Source organism: Hypanus sabinus, chromosome 19 (assembly GCF_030144855.1).
Source record: "Hypanus sabinus isolate sHypSab1 chromosome 19, sHypSab1.hap1, whole genome shotgun sequence".
Taxonomy (NCBI): Eukaryota; Metazoa; Chordata; class Chondrichthyes; order Myliobatiformes; family Dasyatidae; genus Hypanus; species Hypanus sabinus.
In genome coordinates, this window is record NC_082724.1 from 66,478,852 (window position 1) to 66,497,617 (window position 18,766).

At 40.8% G+C, this 18,766-nt stretch overlaps 1 protein-coding gene across 8 annotated transcripts in view; it reads right to left on the reverse strand.

The window, feature by feature from the left end:
• Window positions 1-18,766, reverse strand: part of LOC132378006 (caM kinase-like vesicle-associated protein) — a 212,848-nt gene that overhangs the window by 17,765 nt on the left and 176,317 nt on the right. For all 8 annotated transcript variants that reach the window (XM_059944602.1, XM_059944599.1, XM_059944596.1 and 5 more), the window contains one exon: window positions 9,171-9,246. In XM_059944602.1, the coding sequence (XP_059800585.1) occupies window positions 9,171-9,246 (76 nt within the window). The remainder of the gene's footprint in view (window positions 1-9,170; window positions 9,247-18,766) is intronic.

Consider the following 18,766-nt stretch of genomic DNA (forward strand, 5'->3'; position numbering starts at 1 on the left):
CTCCAATGCCCGACGCTATAACAGCACTAACTGCTATGCTGTCGTGGTATCCCAATCTTGAAGTGCCTTCTGGAGAAATTCACCTGGCAGTTGAAGAAATCACCTTCTTATAAATTAAATCGGAATAAACATACTACCCCAGCAGATTGATTGTTAATGCAAACTATGTATTCCACTGTATGTTTCGATGTTCACATGATAAATAAACTTGAAATTTGAATCAGCATATTCTGTACTAATTGACCTTAAGCGGGCAGGTCCATAGTTTCTTACTTTTCCCTCATTTCTTTGGCAGTTATGGGACTACTTTCTGAATGGTGGGAACATTCTATGGGGACAATATGGATTCTGGAAGGTGGCAACCACTGTTCTTGCCATCTCCTGAGCCACCATTTTTCAAAACGTTGCCACGCAAGGACGATGTATCACTGTTCAATGCTATTTATATCTCTAGTATTACTATTTTCATGAATGGTAATTAATTTCAATGCCTTATTCACTCCAGAGTACAAGGCATTTAAAACTTTTTTGAGGTATAAAAATGATTATAAAATCTGTGCTATTATTCTGCATAGTATTTAATTTTGGCTTACTTCTAAACTTTGAAAGTTAAAAGGAAAAGATCATACAAACTGAATTTATTTTTTTAGGAGATTATTTTTGTATTCCCCTTGTCAATGAATCATACACTCTTTGCTGATTTCTGATTTACTTTCCCCATCCCCAGTCTTACTGTTTTCTTTGTCAACACTTTAAGCCTTTCCTTTTGACTTAATACTATCATTTACTTCTTTTTCTGCCCACACATGGAGAATTTTCCTGTTGGGCTTTAGACATCATTATATACACTCAGTGGCCAGGTTATTAGGTAACTGTTGTTCACGGTCTTTTGTTACTGTAGCCTATACACTTCAAGGTTCAATGTGTTGTGCATTCAGAGATGCTCTCTGCGCACCATATGGTTATTAGAGTTACTGTCACCTTCCTGTTAGTTTGAACCAGTCTGGCCACTCACATATGACCTTTCTCATTAACAAGGCACTTTCAACCACTAAACTGATGCCAACTGGATGCTTTTTGTTATCTGCACCATTCTCTGTAAATTCTAGAGGTTGTTGTGTGTGAAGATCCCAGGAGATCAGCAGTTTCTAAGATGCTCGAAGCACCCTGTCTGGCACCACCAATCATTCTACAGTCAAAGTCACTTAGACAATATTTCTTCCCCATTCTGATGTTTGGTCTGAACAACAACTGAACCTCTTGACCATGTCTACATGCTTTAATGCTTTGAGTTGCTGCCTCAAAATCGACTGATTAGATATTTTCATTAACAAGTAGGAGTACAGGTGTACCTAATAAAGTGACTAGAGTGTATTTGTTGTAAGCTATTGTTGGCCCAGAAAGAACTACTGTTTACAAATAAGCAAATTTGAATGAATCAAGACAGTAGAGGCAGACAAACCAACTAACTTTGTTTTTGCCATGAGGGAGAAGATTTTATTAAGAGACTCTGTGTTCTCCATTTTGTAAGCTAAAGCCACTCAATGTTTTAAAGTAGACACAGTGATGCTGAACTGGGGATCATTTTCAAATAGGAAGTTATCTGTGAGGTGCTCTTTGGCTGGATATACTGTAGGTTTTTGACAGTCAGGGTCTGTATCTGTTCAGCATGACCAAGCTGGTTGCTGATTCAGAACAAAGAGCCATAAACTACAGACTGTCACTTGCTGGGAAGAGGGCAATAAATGGACGTAGCCTGGCGCAGAGCCAATAAAAAGGTGTTAAAGGTCAGATGCATGACCTACAACCAATGACAATGGAACGTAATATTTGAATTGATAAGGAATAAATACAAAAGCAGATGTTTCAAATGTGCTGCAGGGTTGACTCAGTAAGAGGTTCATCATCGTGAATGTGAGTTGGCCCATAGACATGTGGACATGGGATTACAAATATAATGCCAGTTAAAAAACTGACATTGGAGAGGGCCAAGAGGAGGGTCACGAGAATTATTGCTGGAATGAAAGGGTTAACGTATGTGGAGTGTTTGATGACTCTGGGTCTGTAGTCGCTGGAACGTAGAAGAATAAAGCCTATCATATCTCATTGAAACCTATCATATATTGAAATCCCTAGTGTGGACATGGAGAGGATATTTCCTATAGCGAGGGAGTCCAGGACCGAGGCATGGTCTCAAAATAGGCTTTCTCTTTTGAACAGAGATGAGATTCTAAGATGAGGAATTTCTAGAATGCCTGTGAGATGGCTTTTTAGAGCAGCTCATAGTTGAGCCCACTGGGGAATGGTAATTCTAGATTGGGTGTTATGTAATGAACCAGATTTGATTAGAGACTTCAAGGTAAATAAACTCCTAGGGGCAAGATGATCAAATTCACACTGAAATTTGAGAAGGAAAGCTAAAGTCAGATGAATCAGTATTACAGCAAGTAAAGGGAATTACCCAGGCATTAGAGAGGAACTGGCCTGGATTGGTTGGGAAAGAACACTGGCAGGGATGATGGCAGAACAGGAACAGCTGGAATTTCTGGAAGCAATTTGGAAGGCAGAGAATATATATCAAAGAGGAAAAAGTATTGTAAAAGCCAAAATGACACAACTGTGTCTAATGAGATAAGTCAAAGTCAACATCAAAGTCAACGAGAGGGCAAATAACAGGGCAAAAATTAGTAGGAAGTTAGAGAATATGAAAACTTTTAAAAACCAACAGAAGGCAACCAAAAAGTCATGAAGGTAAAGATTGAATATCAAAGTAAGCTAGTTAATAATATTAAAAATGGCTACCAACTGTTCCTTCAGTTACATAAAGTGTGACAGAGAGGCGAGAATAGATATCAGGCCGCTGGAAAATAATGGTGGAGAGGTAGTAATGGGGGACAACAAAATAGTGGATGAACTGAATAAGTATTTTGCATCAGTCATCACTGTGGATAATACAAGTAGTTTTTGTTTAAATATACAGTATTTCTGTTTTTGCACATTTTTTAAACCTATTCAATATATGCAATTGATCTATTTATTTATTTATTTATTTATTATGTTTTATTTTATTTTTTTTCTCTCTCTGCTAGATTATGTATTGCATTGAACTGCTGCTGCTAAGTTAACAAATATCACGTCACATGCCAGTGATAATAAACCTGATTCTGATTCTGGTAGAAGGTCCAGGTGTCAGGGGTCTTGAAGTGTGTGAAGTTACCTGTTCTAGACAGAAGATTCTTGAGAAACTGAAAGGTCTGAAGGTAGATAAGTCACCTGTACCAGATGGTGTACACCCCAGAGTTCTGAAAGAGGTGACTGAAGGGATTATGAAGGCATTAGTAATGATCTTTCAAGAATCACTAGGTTCTGGAATGGTTCTAGAAGACTGGAAAATTACAAATGTCAACCACATTTTAAGAAGAGAGAGAGGCAGATGAAAGAAAACTATTGGCCAGTTAGTCTGACACCTGTGGTTGGGAAGATGTTGAAGTCGATATTTAAGGACGAAGTCTCAAGCTATTTAAAGGCATATGATAAAATAGGCTGTAGTCAGCATGGTTTCCTCAAGGAAAACAATTGTCTGACAAAGGGGGATAGAGAAATGGGTCACAGTCAGGAGGGTGAAGGAGAAGAGTCAGGTACTAGAGAGTACCCCTGTGGCTGTAACCCTTGACAATAAGTACTCCTGTTTGAGTACTGTTGGGGGGAACAGCCTACCTGGGGCAAGCGACAGTGGCTGTGCCTCTGGCACAGAGTCTGGCCCTGTGGCTCAGAAGGGTAGGGAAAGGAAGAGGAAGGCAGTAGTGACAGGGGACTCTATAGTCAGGGGTTCTGACAGGCGATTCTGTGGACGCAGGAAAGAAACTCAGATGGTAGTTTGCCTCCCAGATGCCAGGGTCTGGGATGTTTCTGATCTTGTCCAAGATATCCTGTGGTGGGAGGGAGAACAGCCAGAGGTCGTGGTACATATTGGTACCAATGACATAGGTAGGAAAAGGGAAGAGGTCCTGAAAGAACACTACAGGGAGTTAGGAAGGAAGTTGAAAAGCAGGACCTCAAAGGTAGTAATCTTGGGATTACTGCTTGTGCCACGTGACAGTGAGAATAGGAATAGAATGAGGTGGAGGATAAATGCATGGCTGAGGGATTGGAGCTGGGGGCAGGGATTCAGATTTCTGGATAATTGGGACCTCTTTTGGGGCGGATGTGACCTGTACAGAAAGGACGGGTTGCACTTGAATCCCAGGGGGACCAATATCCTGGCGGGCATGTTTGATAGAGCTGTTGGGGAGGGTTTAAACTAGTTTGGCAGGGGGGTGGGAATCAGAATGTGAGTGCAGGGATTAAGGTAGAAGGACAAGGGCATGATGCTAAGAGATCTGAGTTGATGAGGAAGGACAGGCAGGGGACAGAACATAATTGTAGCCAGTTAAAGGGGTTGAAATGTGTCTATTTCAATGCTAGGAGTACTCGGAACAAGGAGGATGAACTTAGAGCATGGATTAGTACGTGGAACTATGATGTTGTGGCCGTTACTGAAACTTGATTGGATGAAGGGCAGGATTGGATGATGCAGGTCCCAGGGTTCAGGTGTTTTAAAAGGAATAGGATGGGGGGGGTAGAAAAGGGGGGGAGTGGCATTGCTGGTCAGGGATAGTATCACAGCTATAGAAAGGGATGACGCTGCAGAAGGAGTGTCCACGGAGTCAGTCTGGGTGGAAGTCAGAAATAGGAAGGGATCAATCACTGTGCTGGGAGTAGTCTGTAGGCCCCCAAATTGCCCTCGGGACACCGAGGAGCAGATAAGCAGGCAGATTTTAGAATGGTGCAGGAAATACAGGGCAGTAGTTATGGGTGATTTCAACTTCCCTCATATTGACTGGCACCTCCTGCGTGCAAGGGGGATACATGGGGCTGAATTTGTCAGGTGTGTTCAAGAAGGATTCCTGACACAGTATGTGGACCGGCCGATGAGAAGAGAGGCTATACCGGATCTTGTTCTGGGTAATGAACCTGGTCAGGTGACAGACCTCTTGGTGGGGGAGCATTTTGGTGAGAGTGACCACAACCCCCTTAGCTTCAGCATAGCTATGGAAAGGGATAAACTCAGACGAAATGGTAAAGTGCTTAACTGGGGAAGGGCTAACTTTGAAGGGATGAGGCAGGAACTAGAAAGAGTAAATTGGAAACAGATGTTCAAAGGGGAAAGCACAGAAGTAAAGTGGGAGAAATTTAGGGACCACTTGAGCTGGGTTCAGGATAGATTTGTCCCACTGAGTCAAGGAAAAAATAGTAGGAAAAGGGAACCATGGCTGAAGAAACATGTGAGGCAACTCATCAAGAGGAAAAAGAAAGCATATGTTAGATATAAGAAGCAGGAAGTAGGAGGGGCTTATGAGAAATATAGGGTAGCCAGGAAGGAGCTAAAGAAAGGACTTAGAAGAGCTCGAAGGGGGCATAAGAAGGCCTTGGAATGTAGAATTAAGGAGAACCCCAAGGTGTTCTATGTGTATGTGAAGAATAGGAGGAGGATGAGAACGAAGGTGGGAGCACTAAAGGATAAAGAGGGCAACATGTGCCTGGAGGCAGAGGAGGTTGGGGAGGTCCTAAGTGAATAATTTCCTTCAGTATTCACAAGTGAAAAGGATCTTGATCAGGATGAGGTTGAAGTAGAGTGGGCCTGTGTGCTGGACAATGTGGAGATTAAGGAAGAAGAAGTGCTAGATCTTTTTAAAAACATTAAGATTGATAAATCCCCAGGGCTGGATACAATACACCCCAGGTTGTTGTGGGAATTGAGATAAGAGATCGCAGGAGCATTAGCCATGATCTTTGAATCCTCTTTGGCTGCAGGGGAAGTGCTGGAGGACTGGAGAATGGCAAATGTAGTTCCCTTGTTTAAAAAAGGTAATAGAAAGACACCTGGGAACTATAGACTGGTGAGTCTTACGTTGGTGGTCTGCAATCTACTGGAAAGGATTCTTAAGGATAGGATCTATGAGCATTTGGAGAAGTACAGTCTACTCATGGATAGTCAACATGGTTTTGTGAAGGGAAGATTGTGCCTCATGAGCCTGATTGAGTTTTTTGAAGAGGTAACAAAAGAAATTGATGAGGGTAGGGCAGTGGATGTGGTCTACGTGGACTTTAGCAAAGCATTTGACAAGGTCCCTCATGAGAGACTCATCCAGAAAGTCATGAGGCATGGGATAAGTGGAACCTTGGCTGTTTGGATAAAAAATTGGCTTAAAGGAAGAAAGCAGAGGGTAGTTGTGGAAGGAAAGTATTCTGCCTGGAGGTCGGTGACTAGTGGAGTGATCTGTCCTGGGACCCCTGCTATTTGTGATTTTTATAAATGACCTGGATGTAGAGGTGGAAGGATGGGTGAGTAAGTTTGCGGATGACACGAAGATTGGAGGAGTTGTGGATAGAGCTGTAGGTGGTTGAAGGTTACAAGAGGTTGTAGACAGGCTGCAGAGTTGGGCAGAAAAATGGCAGATGGAGTTCAATCCAGACAAGTGTGAGGTGATGCATTTTGGAAAGACAAACCAGAAGACTGAGTACAGGATTAGTGGTCAGTTACTTAAAAGAGTGGATGAACAAAGGGACCTTGAGGTTCAAATCCATACATCCATCAATGTCGCTGCACAGGTTGAGGCCTATGTGTTGCTAGGCTTTATTAACAGGGTGATTGAGTTCAAGAGTAGAGAGGCCATGTTGCAACTCTGCAAATCTCTGGTGAGACCACACTCAGAGTATTGTGTTCAATTCTGGTCACCTCATTATAGGAAGGATGTGGAAGCTATGGAGTGGGTGCAGAGGAGATTTACCAGGATGTTGCCTGGATTGGAGAACAAGTGCTGGGACTTTTCTCTTTGGAGCTTAGAAGAATGAGGAGGGATTTGATAGAGGTCTACAAGATTATGAGAGTCATAGATAGGGTGGATAGTCAGTACCTGTTTCCCAGGGCACCAGAGAACATATGTACAAAATTTAGGGGAGACATAAGGCGTAAGGTTTTTACACAGAGGGTTGTGAATGCCTGGAATGACTTGCCAGGGATGGTGGTGGAGGCTAAAACATTAGGGGTATTTAAGATCCTCTTGGACAGGCACATGGATGAAAGAAAAATGGAGGGTTATGAGGTAGTGTGGGTTTAGTACTTTTTTTAAAGGATTATATGGGTTGGCACAACATGGAGGGCTGAAAGGCTTGTACTGTGCCATAGTGTTCTAGGGTTCTATGGTTAAATCTGTTGGAATTCTTTGAAGAAATAACAAGTACAAAGGAGAATTGGTTGATGTTGTGTACTTGGATTTTCAGAAGGCTTTTGTCAAGGTGCCACATATGAGTCTGCTTAATGAACTATGAGCTCATGGTATTATGGGAAAGGTTCTAGCATGGATAAATTAGCAGGTGGCAATGAGTGAGAATAAAGGAAGGCCTTTCTGGTTTGCTGCTGGTGACTAGTGGTGTTCTACAGAGTCTGTGTTGAGACTGAAACTTTTTACGTTCCATGTTAATGATTTGGATGATGGAATTCATGACTTTGTTGCATAGTTTCCAGATGATATGAGGGTAGGTAGAGGGACAGGTAGGTTTGAAGAAGTAGAGAGACTACAGAAAGATTAGGAGAATGGGCATAGAAGTGGCAGATGGAATGCAATGTTGGAAAGTGTACAGACGTGCACTTCAGTAAAAGAAATAAAAGGGTTGACTATTTTCTAAATGGAGAGAAAATACAAAAAACTGAGGCACAAGGGGACTTAGGAGTCCTTGTGCAGGGTTCCCTAATGTTAACTTGCAGGTTGAATCTGTGCTGAGGAAGGCAAATGCGGTTTCAAGAGGACTAGAATATAAACACAAGGATATAATGTTGGTGACTATAAAGCATGGGTGAAGCCTCACTTTGAGTACTGAGAACAATGTTGGGGCCCTTCATTTTAGAAAGGATGTGCTGAAACTGGAGAAGGTTCAAAGGAGGTTCATGAAAATGATTCCAGGATGAATGGCTTAAAGAACATTTGATTCTTGGGCTGGGCTTGTATTCACTAGAATTCAGAAGAATGAGGGGTTATCTAATTGATAGTACAGCACATGAGCAGACCCTTTAGTGTATAGAGTCTACACTGACCATGATGTCAATTTAATTAACTCCATTCACTTCCACGTGGTCGATATCCCGCTATTTCTTTTCAACATATGTGCCTGTCTAAATGCCTCTTAAATATTGCTAATGTGTCTACTTATAACATTTTCTGTGCCAAAAAAAAAACTACCTTATGAATGTTCTTAAAATTTTCCCCTTCTCGCTTTAAACCTATGCCCTTTGGTCTTTGACATTTCCATCCCGAGATTGAGTGATCCGGGCTTTTCTCTTTTGAAAAGTTGAAGAGAAGGAAGATGAGAGGTGACTTGATAGAGGTACATAAAATGATAGATGGAGATAAAGCCAATGCTTTCTCCCCCCAGGGTCCAAATGGCTAATACAAGAGGACATAATTTTAAGGTGATTGAAGGAAAGCATAGGAGGAGATGACAGAAGTAGGATTTTTATATAGAGAGGCATTGCTAAAGGTAGTGGTAGAGGCAGATAAATTATGGGCATTTAAGAGACTCTTAGAAAGGCACATGGATGATAGAAAAATGAAGCCTATTTAGGAGGGAAGGGTTGGGTTGATTTTGGAGACAGTTAAAAGGTTGGCACAATATTGTGGTCCAAAGAACCTGTATTGTGCTGTACTGTTCTATGATCTATGTCTTTGCCTCTCTTAATTTTATATACTTAAAGTTCTTGAGAAAACAATCAAAGTTTGTTCAACCTATCCTTATGGGTTAATGCTCTTCAGTCCAGGGAACATCCTGCTGAACTTCTGCTGCATCTTCTCCAAAGTCTCCACATCCCTTTTGTTGTGTGGCAACCAGAACAACACACAGTGCTCAGATATGAACGGACTAAATTTTTATACATCTATAGATTGAACAACATTCAAACTAAGACAGCACAAAGGTGGGGATGATCAAAAATAAAATTAAATTGGCAATATTGCTATTTTAACTTGTGAAGGTCTTCCTGTGAAGCTTTATACACCTCACTACTAAATGCTAGCAATTAAAAACCATTTCCCATTCCCTTCTCCAATGATGAATCTAAGTGATGTCATACGTACAGTATATACATGATCACTCCAATAGCCCAGCAGTCCACTGGTCGTCCATATTTCTGTCGTCCAACTACCTCAGGAGCTGCAAATAGACATAACACATATAAAACTCTGAGCAGTTTGGGGGAAGAAGTACCTCTACACTACTTATGAACATGTCCAAGACCCTTCACTTAACAAAGCACTCTTACCTATTGTAACCTTTGAATCAGCACATTGATAAAATAATTAATTCATTAAAATTATGAATTACATTTATAGACAACATTCACTCTGTATGTATTTGGTCTTCATCCACTTCAAGGTTCTGCACACCACTGTTGTAAAACGTTTATTTGAGTTACAGTTGTCTTCCCGTCAGTTTGAACGAGCCTGGCCATTCTCTTTTAACCTCTCTCATTAACAAGGAATCTTTGCCGACAGAACTATTACTCACTGGATATCTTTTTGTTTTTTGCAACATTCTCTGTAAACTCTAGAGACTGTTGTGCATGAAAATCTCAGGAGATCAGCAATTTCTGAGACACTCAAACTATATTGTCTGGCACCAATAATCATTCCACAGTCAAAGTCACTAAGATCATATTTCTTCCCCATTCTGATGTTTTTCTGAACAACAAATGAACCTCTTGACCATGTCTGCATGCTTTACTACAATGAATTGCTGCCCCATGATTGGCAAATCAGATATCTGCATTAATGAGCAGGTGTGCCTAATCTTGACTTATTAGGTACACTAAATCCATGTAGTTTGTGTAGGTAGAGAGAAGTTATTTCCATTTGCAGACAGTTATTGGATTCAAGTTATGGCTTTAAGCTTTGGGCAGAACATACGAGGTGATTATAAAGAAAGGTACAAAATGGTCATGAGCTGGATCACTCCCCCTGTGGTTAAAAGAGAGTCAGTCAAGGATTTCCAATGGGAATTGGACAGGCAACCGAAAAAAAATAACAGGGCCATGGGTGAAGAGAAGAGCAGGGAAATGGATAGGATCACTCCTCTAGGAGCTAGACTAGTTTCAATAAGTGGAGCAGCCTGTAATGCCATTAAAAAATCCATGCTTTTATGTTAAGATTCCTATGTTCTGCAGCTGGCCACCAAAATAAGTATTGGTTAATGTTCAAAGAAGAGTTCATTCTAACATTTATAATAGGAATGCAAAAAGATTAGGACAAGGATAAAAATATTTCATCTGTCACATCAGTGCTGACAGGTGACGTGACTCACCAGCTCAGTTTGTTGCTCTTGTGTACACAGGCACCTGATGGGAAATAATTTGGAAAAATAGAGGGAAAGAGCAGAAAAATGGGACCTTGCTTGGGACTAGCATAGACTTGATGGACTGAACAGCCTCACATGCTGGAATGATTCTTTTATTTAGTGATTCTCTAATCATAGAAAACATCTCCAGAAGTAGAGTGACAGAAGAAGAATCAAAAAGATGACATCTATCATTAAGGACCTCCATCACCCAGGACATGCCCCCTTCTCATTGCTACCATCAATGAGGAGGTACAGGAGCCTGAAGACCCACTCAATATTTCAGGAACAGCTTCTTCTCCTCTGCTGTCAGATTTCTGAATGGACAATGAATCCATAAATACTACATATTTAAATTATAAATATACAATACAGTATATTTCTTATTGTAATTTATAGTTTATTGTGGATTGCAATGTACTGCTGCTGCAATACAACAAATTTCATCACAAATGCCAGTGGTATTAAATCTGATTCTGATTCTGGTAACGCAGTGGCTCTGCTCTGCAAGTCACTTCTGGAACACATTTACATGGAACCATTGAGCACATCTGCATGGAGCACTGCCACAAGAAAGAAGAATCCATCATCATGGACCTCCACCACCCAGGCCATGCTCTCTTCTCATTACTAGCATCTGGCAGGCAGTACAAGACCCACCAAGAACTACTAGGTTCAGGAATGGTTATTACCCCTCAACCATTGTGGATAACTTCGCTAAGCACAGATTCCACAACCTATGGACTCACTTTCAAGGTCTCCACAACTCATGATCTCAGTATTATTTATTTTTTATATGCACAGTTTGTCTCCTTTTGCACATTGGTTGTCAGTCTTTGCTTATGTAGAATATTTCATAAATTCTATCTTATTTCCATATTTTCCTGTATATGCCTGCAAGAAAATGAGTCTCAAAGTAGAACAATGCAACATATTCGTACTTTGATAATGAATATACTTTGACTTTTAGAGAATCGTAGTACTGGATTCATTTGTAACTTTTGAAGATAAATTACCTAAATACGTAAAAGAAAAAAGAAAATTACGTAGAGCTAAGGTGAAAGGGTGTAAATACTTGGCATTTTCAAAGGGCTGGCACAAGTATAATGGCAGGCTTCTCTTATACTGAATCACTTATGATATTATCTTGATCCATTCTACTGAAGATATAATGTGCAGTTAACAGAACTCTGTTGAATGGGGTAGAGTTGGTAATGCACAAAGGTCCAAGGTTACCAACAGTTTTCATCGAGTGGTCAGCAGTGGGAAGAGTGAACAGGTTCAAGTTCCTGGACGTCAACACCTCTGAAGATCTATCCTGGGCCCAACATATTAATGCAATTTACATTGCATTAGGAGTTTGAGAAGATTTGTTACGTCACAAGCAAATTTCTACAGATATACCATGGAGAGCATTCTGACTGGTTGCATCACTGACTGGTATGGAGGCACCAATATACAGGAGCGAAAAAACTGTAGAGAGTTGTAAACTCACCTATCTAGAGTTGTAAACTCTACCGTGGGCATTGTCCAGCATTGAGGACATCCTCAAAAGGCGATGCCTCAAGAAAGTAGCATCCACCATGAAGCACCTAACCATCCAGGACATGCCCTCTTCTCATTACTACCATCTAAGAGGTGGTACAGGAGCCCAGAGACACATACTGAACATTTTTAGGAAATCTGCCATCATATTTCTGAATGGACAATGAATGTATGCATGCTCCCTCACTATTTTGCTCTTTTTCAAGTATTTTAAAAAATATTCTTTTTGTAATTTACAGTTTAGGGTTACTCTGCACTACTGCTGCAAAACAAAAAAGTTCATGCCATAATGTCAGCAGCAATAAACCTTATTTTGATTCTAAATCAGGTTAATAGGGACACAAAGTTCACAAGAAAGGGTGATATTGCTGATATTAATGTTGGCCACATTTGTATGTTTTTTTTAAATTCCTGTCGTACAGCCAATCAGATGAAATTGCCAGGTATTGAGGAGTGAATACCAAGACATTTTTGGACTTCACAACAAGGAGGACGAGCCTTCACTGCAGGGAGATTGTGACAATGAGGAAGGATTTGGGTGTAGGATATGCAGGCAGAGTGTGAGGGATTGTGGTACAGGGTAGATTATAATTGGTAAGAGATTGGCACATTGGTAGGAGTGTATAGTTGTTGGAAGCGATTGAGGGGATCAGAGTAAGGAAATTGCTGGATATAGTCGAAGGGCTGAATGTCTTCCAGTGTAGAGTTTTTGAAATGATGACAATTAGTTAGCCTGAAATAATAGCTCTGTTCTTCTCTCCACAGGTGCTCCCTGACCTGCTCAGTATTTCTAGCGTTCTATGCAATTACAGGATTATCCTTTTGGCATTCTGATTTACTTCAGTATGGCTTCACAAAGACCATCACATGAAATTTGTTATTAATCCCCAGTCTTTGTATATCTTTATTTCTGAGTGCTGTGTGTGACAATTAAACTCTCCCTACATCTAGGAGATCTCAGTCAATGCACAAAATGTGGATCTTTCCCTGAAATTTATTTTAAAGTGAGATATGATAGGCTGCAAATGTTTTTCATCCATGTTTTACAATCCTGCCTTAAAAAAACATCAGTTAGTTGAAATCTCCCAGTAAGCAGAGAACAACAATGTTAAAAAAACATGTTTTCAGTTCAGTCCGCCATCTGCTCCCTCAGAAAATGAACTGTAACAACACATACAGAATGCCGGAGGAACCCAGCAGGCCAGGCAACATGCACAGTTGACATTTCAGGCTGAAACCCTTCGGCAGGACTGGGGGAAAAAAAGACTGAGGAGTAGATTTGAAAGGTGGGGAGAGAGAAACATCAGGCAATATGTGAAACATGGAGGGGAAGGGATGAAGCAAAGAGCTATGAAGTTGATTGGTGAAAGAGACAGAAGGTCATAGAAGAAAGAAAAAAGTGGGAGGGGGGAGACCGCTAAAAGGAGGCGATGGGGCGGGGAGGCAAGGAGGTAACATGAGAAGGGGAAAAGGGGGTGGGAAATGGTGAAGGGGGGGAGGCATTAGTGGAAGTTTGAGAAATCGATGTTCATGCCATCAGGTTAGAGGCTACCCAAATGGAATATAATATTCCTCCAACCCAAATGTGGCCTCATCACGACAGTGGAGGAGGCCATGGATGGATATATTGGAATGGGAATGGGAAGTGGAATTAAAAGCGGTCTCCCAATCTACGTCAGGTCTTCGCTGAGCATCAACGCTCTGACCGCCAGAACAAGTGGCATCTCCCAGTGGCGACACATTTTAATTTCACCTCCCATTCCTGTTCACTTGCCTCACCGCTAAACTAACTCTACAGCCTGTAGACTCACTTTTAGCAATTCTGCCTTTGCTAGGTGTGTTTTTTCATGGATTTTCATGTATTTCTTTATTTACCTGTCACTGCTTGCAAGAAAATTAATCTCAAGGTTATATATGGTATACCCACTTTGATAATAAATGCAGTTTGAAATTTGAACATCCTTTAACATTTAAGAAAATTATTTTGGATCCAGTGATTCTAATTTTCTCAATCCGTTCATTATTGTGAATGTTGGGAGCCACGGAATCTAAAGGTTCTGATGCAAATTTGTCCCATCAATTTTTTTTGCCAGCTGTTTTGAGGAGCATCCAGTTATTCTATTCTGCTGCTTTGTCTCTGCATCTGAAGTTATTCTGAATAACAGTTATTCCATTCTGCAGCTTTCCCTCTGTACCTCTGAAAGTTACTCTCCTTCATGTATTTTTACGGCTCCTTTCTGAAACTCCTCTTGAAGCTCAAGATTTTTTTTTGTAAATTGATAAAGAGGTGGGCACCAGCCTTAAGATAAAGGGTGAAAGTTAGCTTTCTCTGTCACATGTACATCAAACCATACAGTGAAGTGTGTTATTTGAGTTAAATCAAATCAGTGAAGATTGTGCTGGCAGTCTCAAGTGTCATCATATATCTGGCACCAGTGTAGCATGCCCATAACACACTAATCTTAACCCCTATTTTTTTGGAAGGTAGGTGGAAACTGGAGCATCCAGAGGAAACTCATGTGGGAAACATACAGACTCCTTAAAGACAACGGTGGGAATTGAACCCCGATCTTATAGCTGCTGCTGTAAAATACTGCAGTAACCACATCACTACTGTGACACCGATTTTGTATGGTAATAGAAAAAAGGCCACAAAGGAGTGAAGTGTCAGTATTCTCAAAAATAGTGAAACAAGGTTACATAGGGACAAACGAGAGTCTGAGAGAAATACAAAGACAGGTTTAGGAACTACCTGTGTAAATGCACATAGTGGCAAGTAAGGTCAGTGAAATGCATTCAGAACTCGTCCTGTGGGATTATGATGTAGAGACAATCACAGAAAAGTTTGTGGAATAGAATCAATCTGGCCTTTCAAAACAGAATTGGCTAAGCTTTTGGGAAAGAGGCATAGAATACAACTAAGAGACTTGTTCTGTTGGAAGCTGTAATGGGCTGAATGGTACAGAATCAGAATGACCCTGGCATATATCATGAAATTTTCTGCTTAGCAGCAGCAGTACATTGGAGTACATAATCATAAACTATAAATTACAACATATTGTATATTAATCATATTATTAATATAGGAATAGAAAATATATAAATTAAATAAAGTAAGTAGTGTAAGAAGAGAGCAAAAATAATTAATGGACCATTCAGAAATCTGATGGCAGAGCGGAAGAAACTGTTCCTAAAATGCTGAGTGTGTGTTTTCAAGCTCCTGTACTTCTTCCCTCATGGTAGTAATGAGAAGAAAGCATGTCCTGGATGATGAGGATCCTTAATGATGGATGCCATCTCTTTAAGGCATAGCCTTTTGAAGATGTCCTTGATGCTGGAGAGGATAGTGTCCATGAGGGAGCTGGCTGAGTGTACGAATTTCTACAGATTTTTCTGATCCTGTGCGGTGTTCCCCCCTCCATACCAGTTGGTGATGAAACTAGTTAGAATGCTCTCCACAGTACACCTGTAGAAATTTGCTTGAGTCATTGGTGACATACCAATTCTCCTCAAACTCCTAATGAAATATAGTCGCTGTTGTGTCCTTTTGCAATTACATCAATATGTTGGGCTCAGGATAGATCTTGTGAGATGCTTACACCCAGGAAATTGAAGCTGCTCACTCTTTCCACTTCTGATCCTTTAATGAGAACTGGTGCGTGTTTCCTCAACTTCCCCTTCCTATGGTCCATAATCACGTCCTTGGTCTTACTGACATTGAATGCAAGGTTATTGCAACACCACTCAACCAGCCAATTTACCTCACTCTATGATATGATATAATCAGATTAATGATATAACCATATAACATATAACAATTACAGCATGGAAACAGGCCACCTCGGTTTTTCTAGTCAGTGCTGAATGCTTACTCTCACCTAGTCCCACCGACCTGCTCTCAGCCCATAACCCTCCATTCCTTTCCTGTCCATATACCTACCCAATTTTTTTAAAGTAACAATATTGAACCTGCCTCCACCACTTCTACTGGAAGCTCGTTCCACACAGCTACCACTCTCTGGGTAAAGAAGTTCCCCCTCGTGTTACCCCTAAACTTTTGCCCCTTAACTCTCAACTCATGTCCTCTTGTTTGAATCTCCCCTACTCTCAATGGTAAAAAGCCTATCCATGTCAACTCTGCTATCCCCCTCATAATTTTAAATACCTCTATCAAGTCCCCCCTCAACCTTCTACACTCCAAAGAATAAAGACCTAACTTGTTCAACCTTTCTCTGTAACTTAGGTGCTGAAACCCAGGTAACGTTCTAGTAAATCTCCTCTATACTCTCTCTATTTTGTTGACATCTTTCCTATAATTCAGTGACCAGAACTGTACACAATACTCCAAATTTGGCCTCACCAATGTCTTGTACAATTTTAACATTACATCCCAACTCCTATACTCAATGCTCTGATTTATAAAAGCCAACATACCAAAAGCTTTCTTCACCACCCTATCCACATGAGATTCCACCTTCAGGGAACTATGCACCATTACTCCCAGATCACTCTGTTCTACTGCATTCCTCAAAGCCCTACCGTTTACCATGTATGTCCTATTTTGATTATTCCTACCAAAATGTAGCACCACACACTTATCAGCATTAAACTCCATCTGCCATCTTTCAGCCCACTCTTCTAACTGGCCCAAGTCTCTCTGCAAGCTTTGAAAACCTACTTCATTATCCACAATGCCACCTATCTTAGTATCGTCTGCATACTTACGAATCCAATTTACCACCCCACCATCCAGTTCATTAATGTATATGACAAACAACATTGGACCCAGTACAGATCCCTGAGGCACACCACTAGTCACCAGCCTCTGACCTGACAAACAGTTATCCACCACTACTCTCTGGCATCTTCCATCCAGCCACTGTTGAATCCATTTTACTACTTCAATATTAATACCTAATGATTCAACTTTCCTAACTAACCTTCCGTGCAGAACCTTGTCAAAGGCCTTACTGAAATCCATATAGACAACATCCACTGCTTTACCCTCGTCAACTTTCCTAGTAACCTCTTCAAAAAATTCAATAAGATTTGTCAGACATGACCTTCCACGCACAAATCCATGTTGACTGTTCCTAATCAGACCCTGTCTATCCAGATAGTTATATATACCATCTCTAAGAATACTTTCCATTAATTTACCCATCACTGACATCAAACTTACAGGCTGATAATTGCTAGGTTTACTCTTAGAACCCTTTTTAAACAATGGAACCACATGAGCAATACGCTAATCCTCCAGCACCATCCCCATTTCTAATGACATTTGAAATATTTCTGTCAGAGCTCCTGCCATTTCTACACTAACTTCCCTCAAGGTCCGAGGGAATATCCTGTCAGGACTGGGAGACTTATCCACTTTTATATTCTTTAAAAGCTCCAGTACTTCCTCTTCTTTAATCATCATAGTTTCCATAACTACCCTACTTGTTTCCCTTACCTTACACAATTCAATATCCTTCTCCTTAGTGAATACAGAAGAAAAGAAATTGTTCAAAATCTCCCCCATCTCTTTTGGCTCCGCATATAGCTGTCCACTCTGATTCTCTAAGGGACCAATTTTATCCCTCACTATCCTTTTGCTATTAATATAACTGTAGAAACCCTTCAGATTTATTTTCACATTACTTGCCAAAGCAACCTCATATCTTCTTTTAGCTTTTCTAATTTCTTTCTTAAGATTCTTCTTACATTCTTTATATTCCTCGAGCACCTCACTTACTCCATGCTGCCTATATTTATTGTAGATCTCTCTTTTTTTCCTAACCAAGTTTCCAATATCCCTTGAAAATCATGGCTCTCTCAAACTTTTAATCTTTCCTTTCAACCTAACAGGAACATAAAGATTCTGTACCCTCAAAAGTTCACCTTTAAATGACCTCCATTTCTCTATTACATCCTTCCCATAAAACAAACTATCCCAATCCACTCCTTCTAAATCCTTTCGCATCTCCACAAAGTTAGCCTTTCTCCAATCAAAAATCTGAACCCTGAGTCCAAACCTATCCTTTTCCATAATTATATTGAAGCTAAATGAATATCTAAATATCTAAATGATCTAATGAATATACTTCTAACTTCCAGTGAGGAAGTACTGTGCATTCCAATTCAAGTTAAAGTTTAATTGTCATTCAAATATACATGAATACCTATGAGTACAGCCAAACAAAACAGTGTCACTCCAGAGCTAAGGCCCAAAAGTCCCTGAATCCATGAGGCCTAATTCGCACTATAAAAGAGGCCATGGTCTTTCCAATAAACCATTGAACTTGCACTACGTTACCAATATTCAACAAGGTCTTGTGATCACCAGAAAAATGTCCAAGACCATCACTTGCTGTTACACCTGTCCCTACACCTCCTCTCTTCCCACCACTCAGGGCCCCAAACAGTCTTTCCAGGTGAGGCAACACTTCACTTGTGAGTCTGTTGGAGTCATCTATTGCATCCGATGCTCCCAGTGTGGCCTCCTCTACATCGGCGAGACCCGAAACAGATTGGGGAACCGCTTTGTCGAGCACCTCCGCTCTGTCCGCCACAACAGACAGGATCTCCTGGTTGCCACCCACTTCAACTCTGCTTCACATTCCCATTTTGATATGTCCATCCATGGCCTCCTCTACTGCCATGATGAGGCCAAACTCAGGTTGCAGGAGCAATACCTCATATACCGTCTGGGTAGTCTCCAGCCCCTTGGCATGAACATTGAATTCTCCAACTTCTGGTAATTCCCTTCCCCCATCCCGGTTTCACTCTGCCTCCTCTTGCAGCAGCCAAT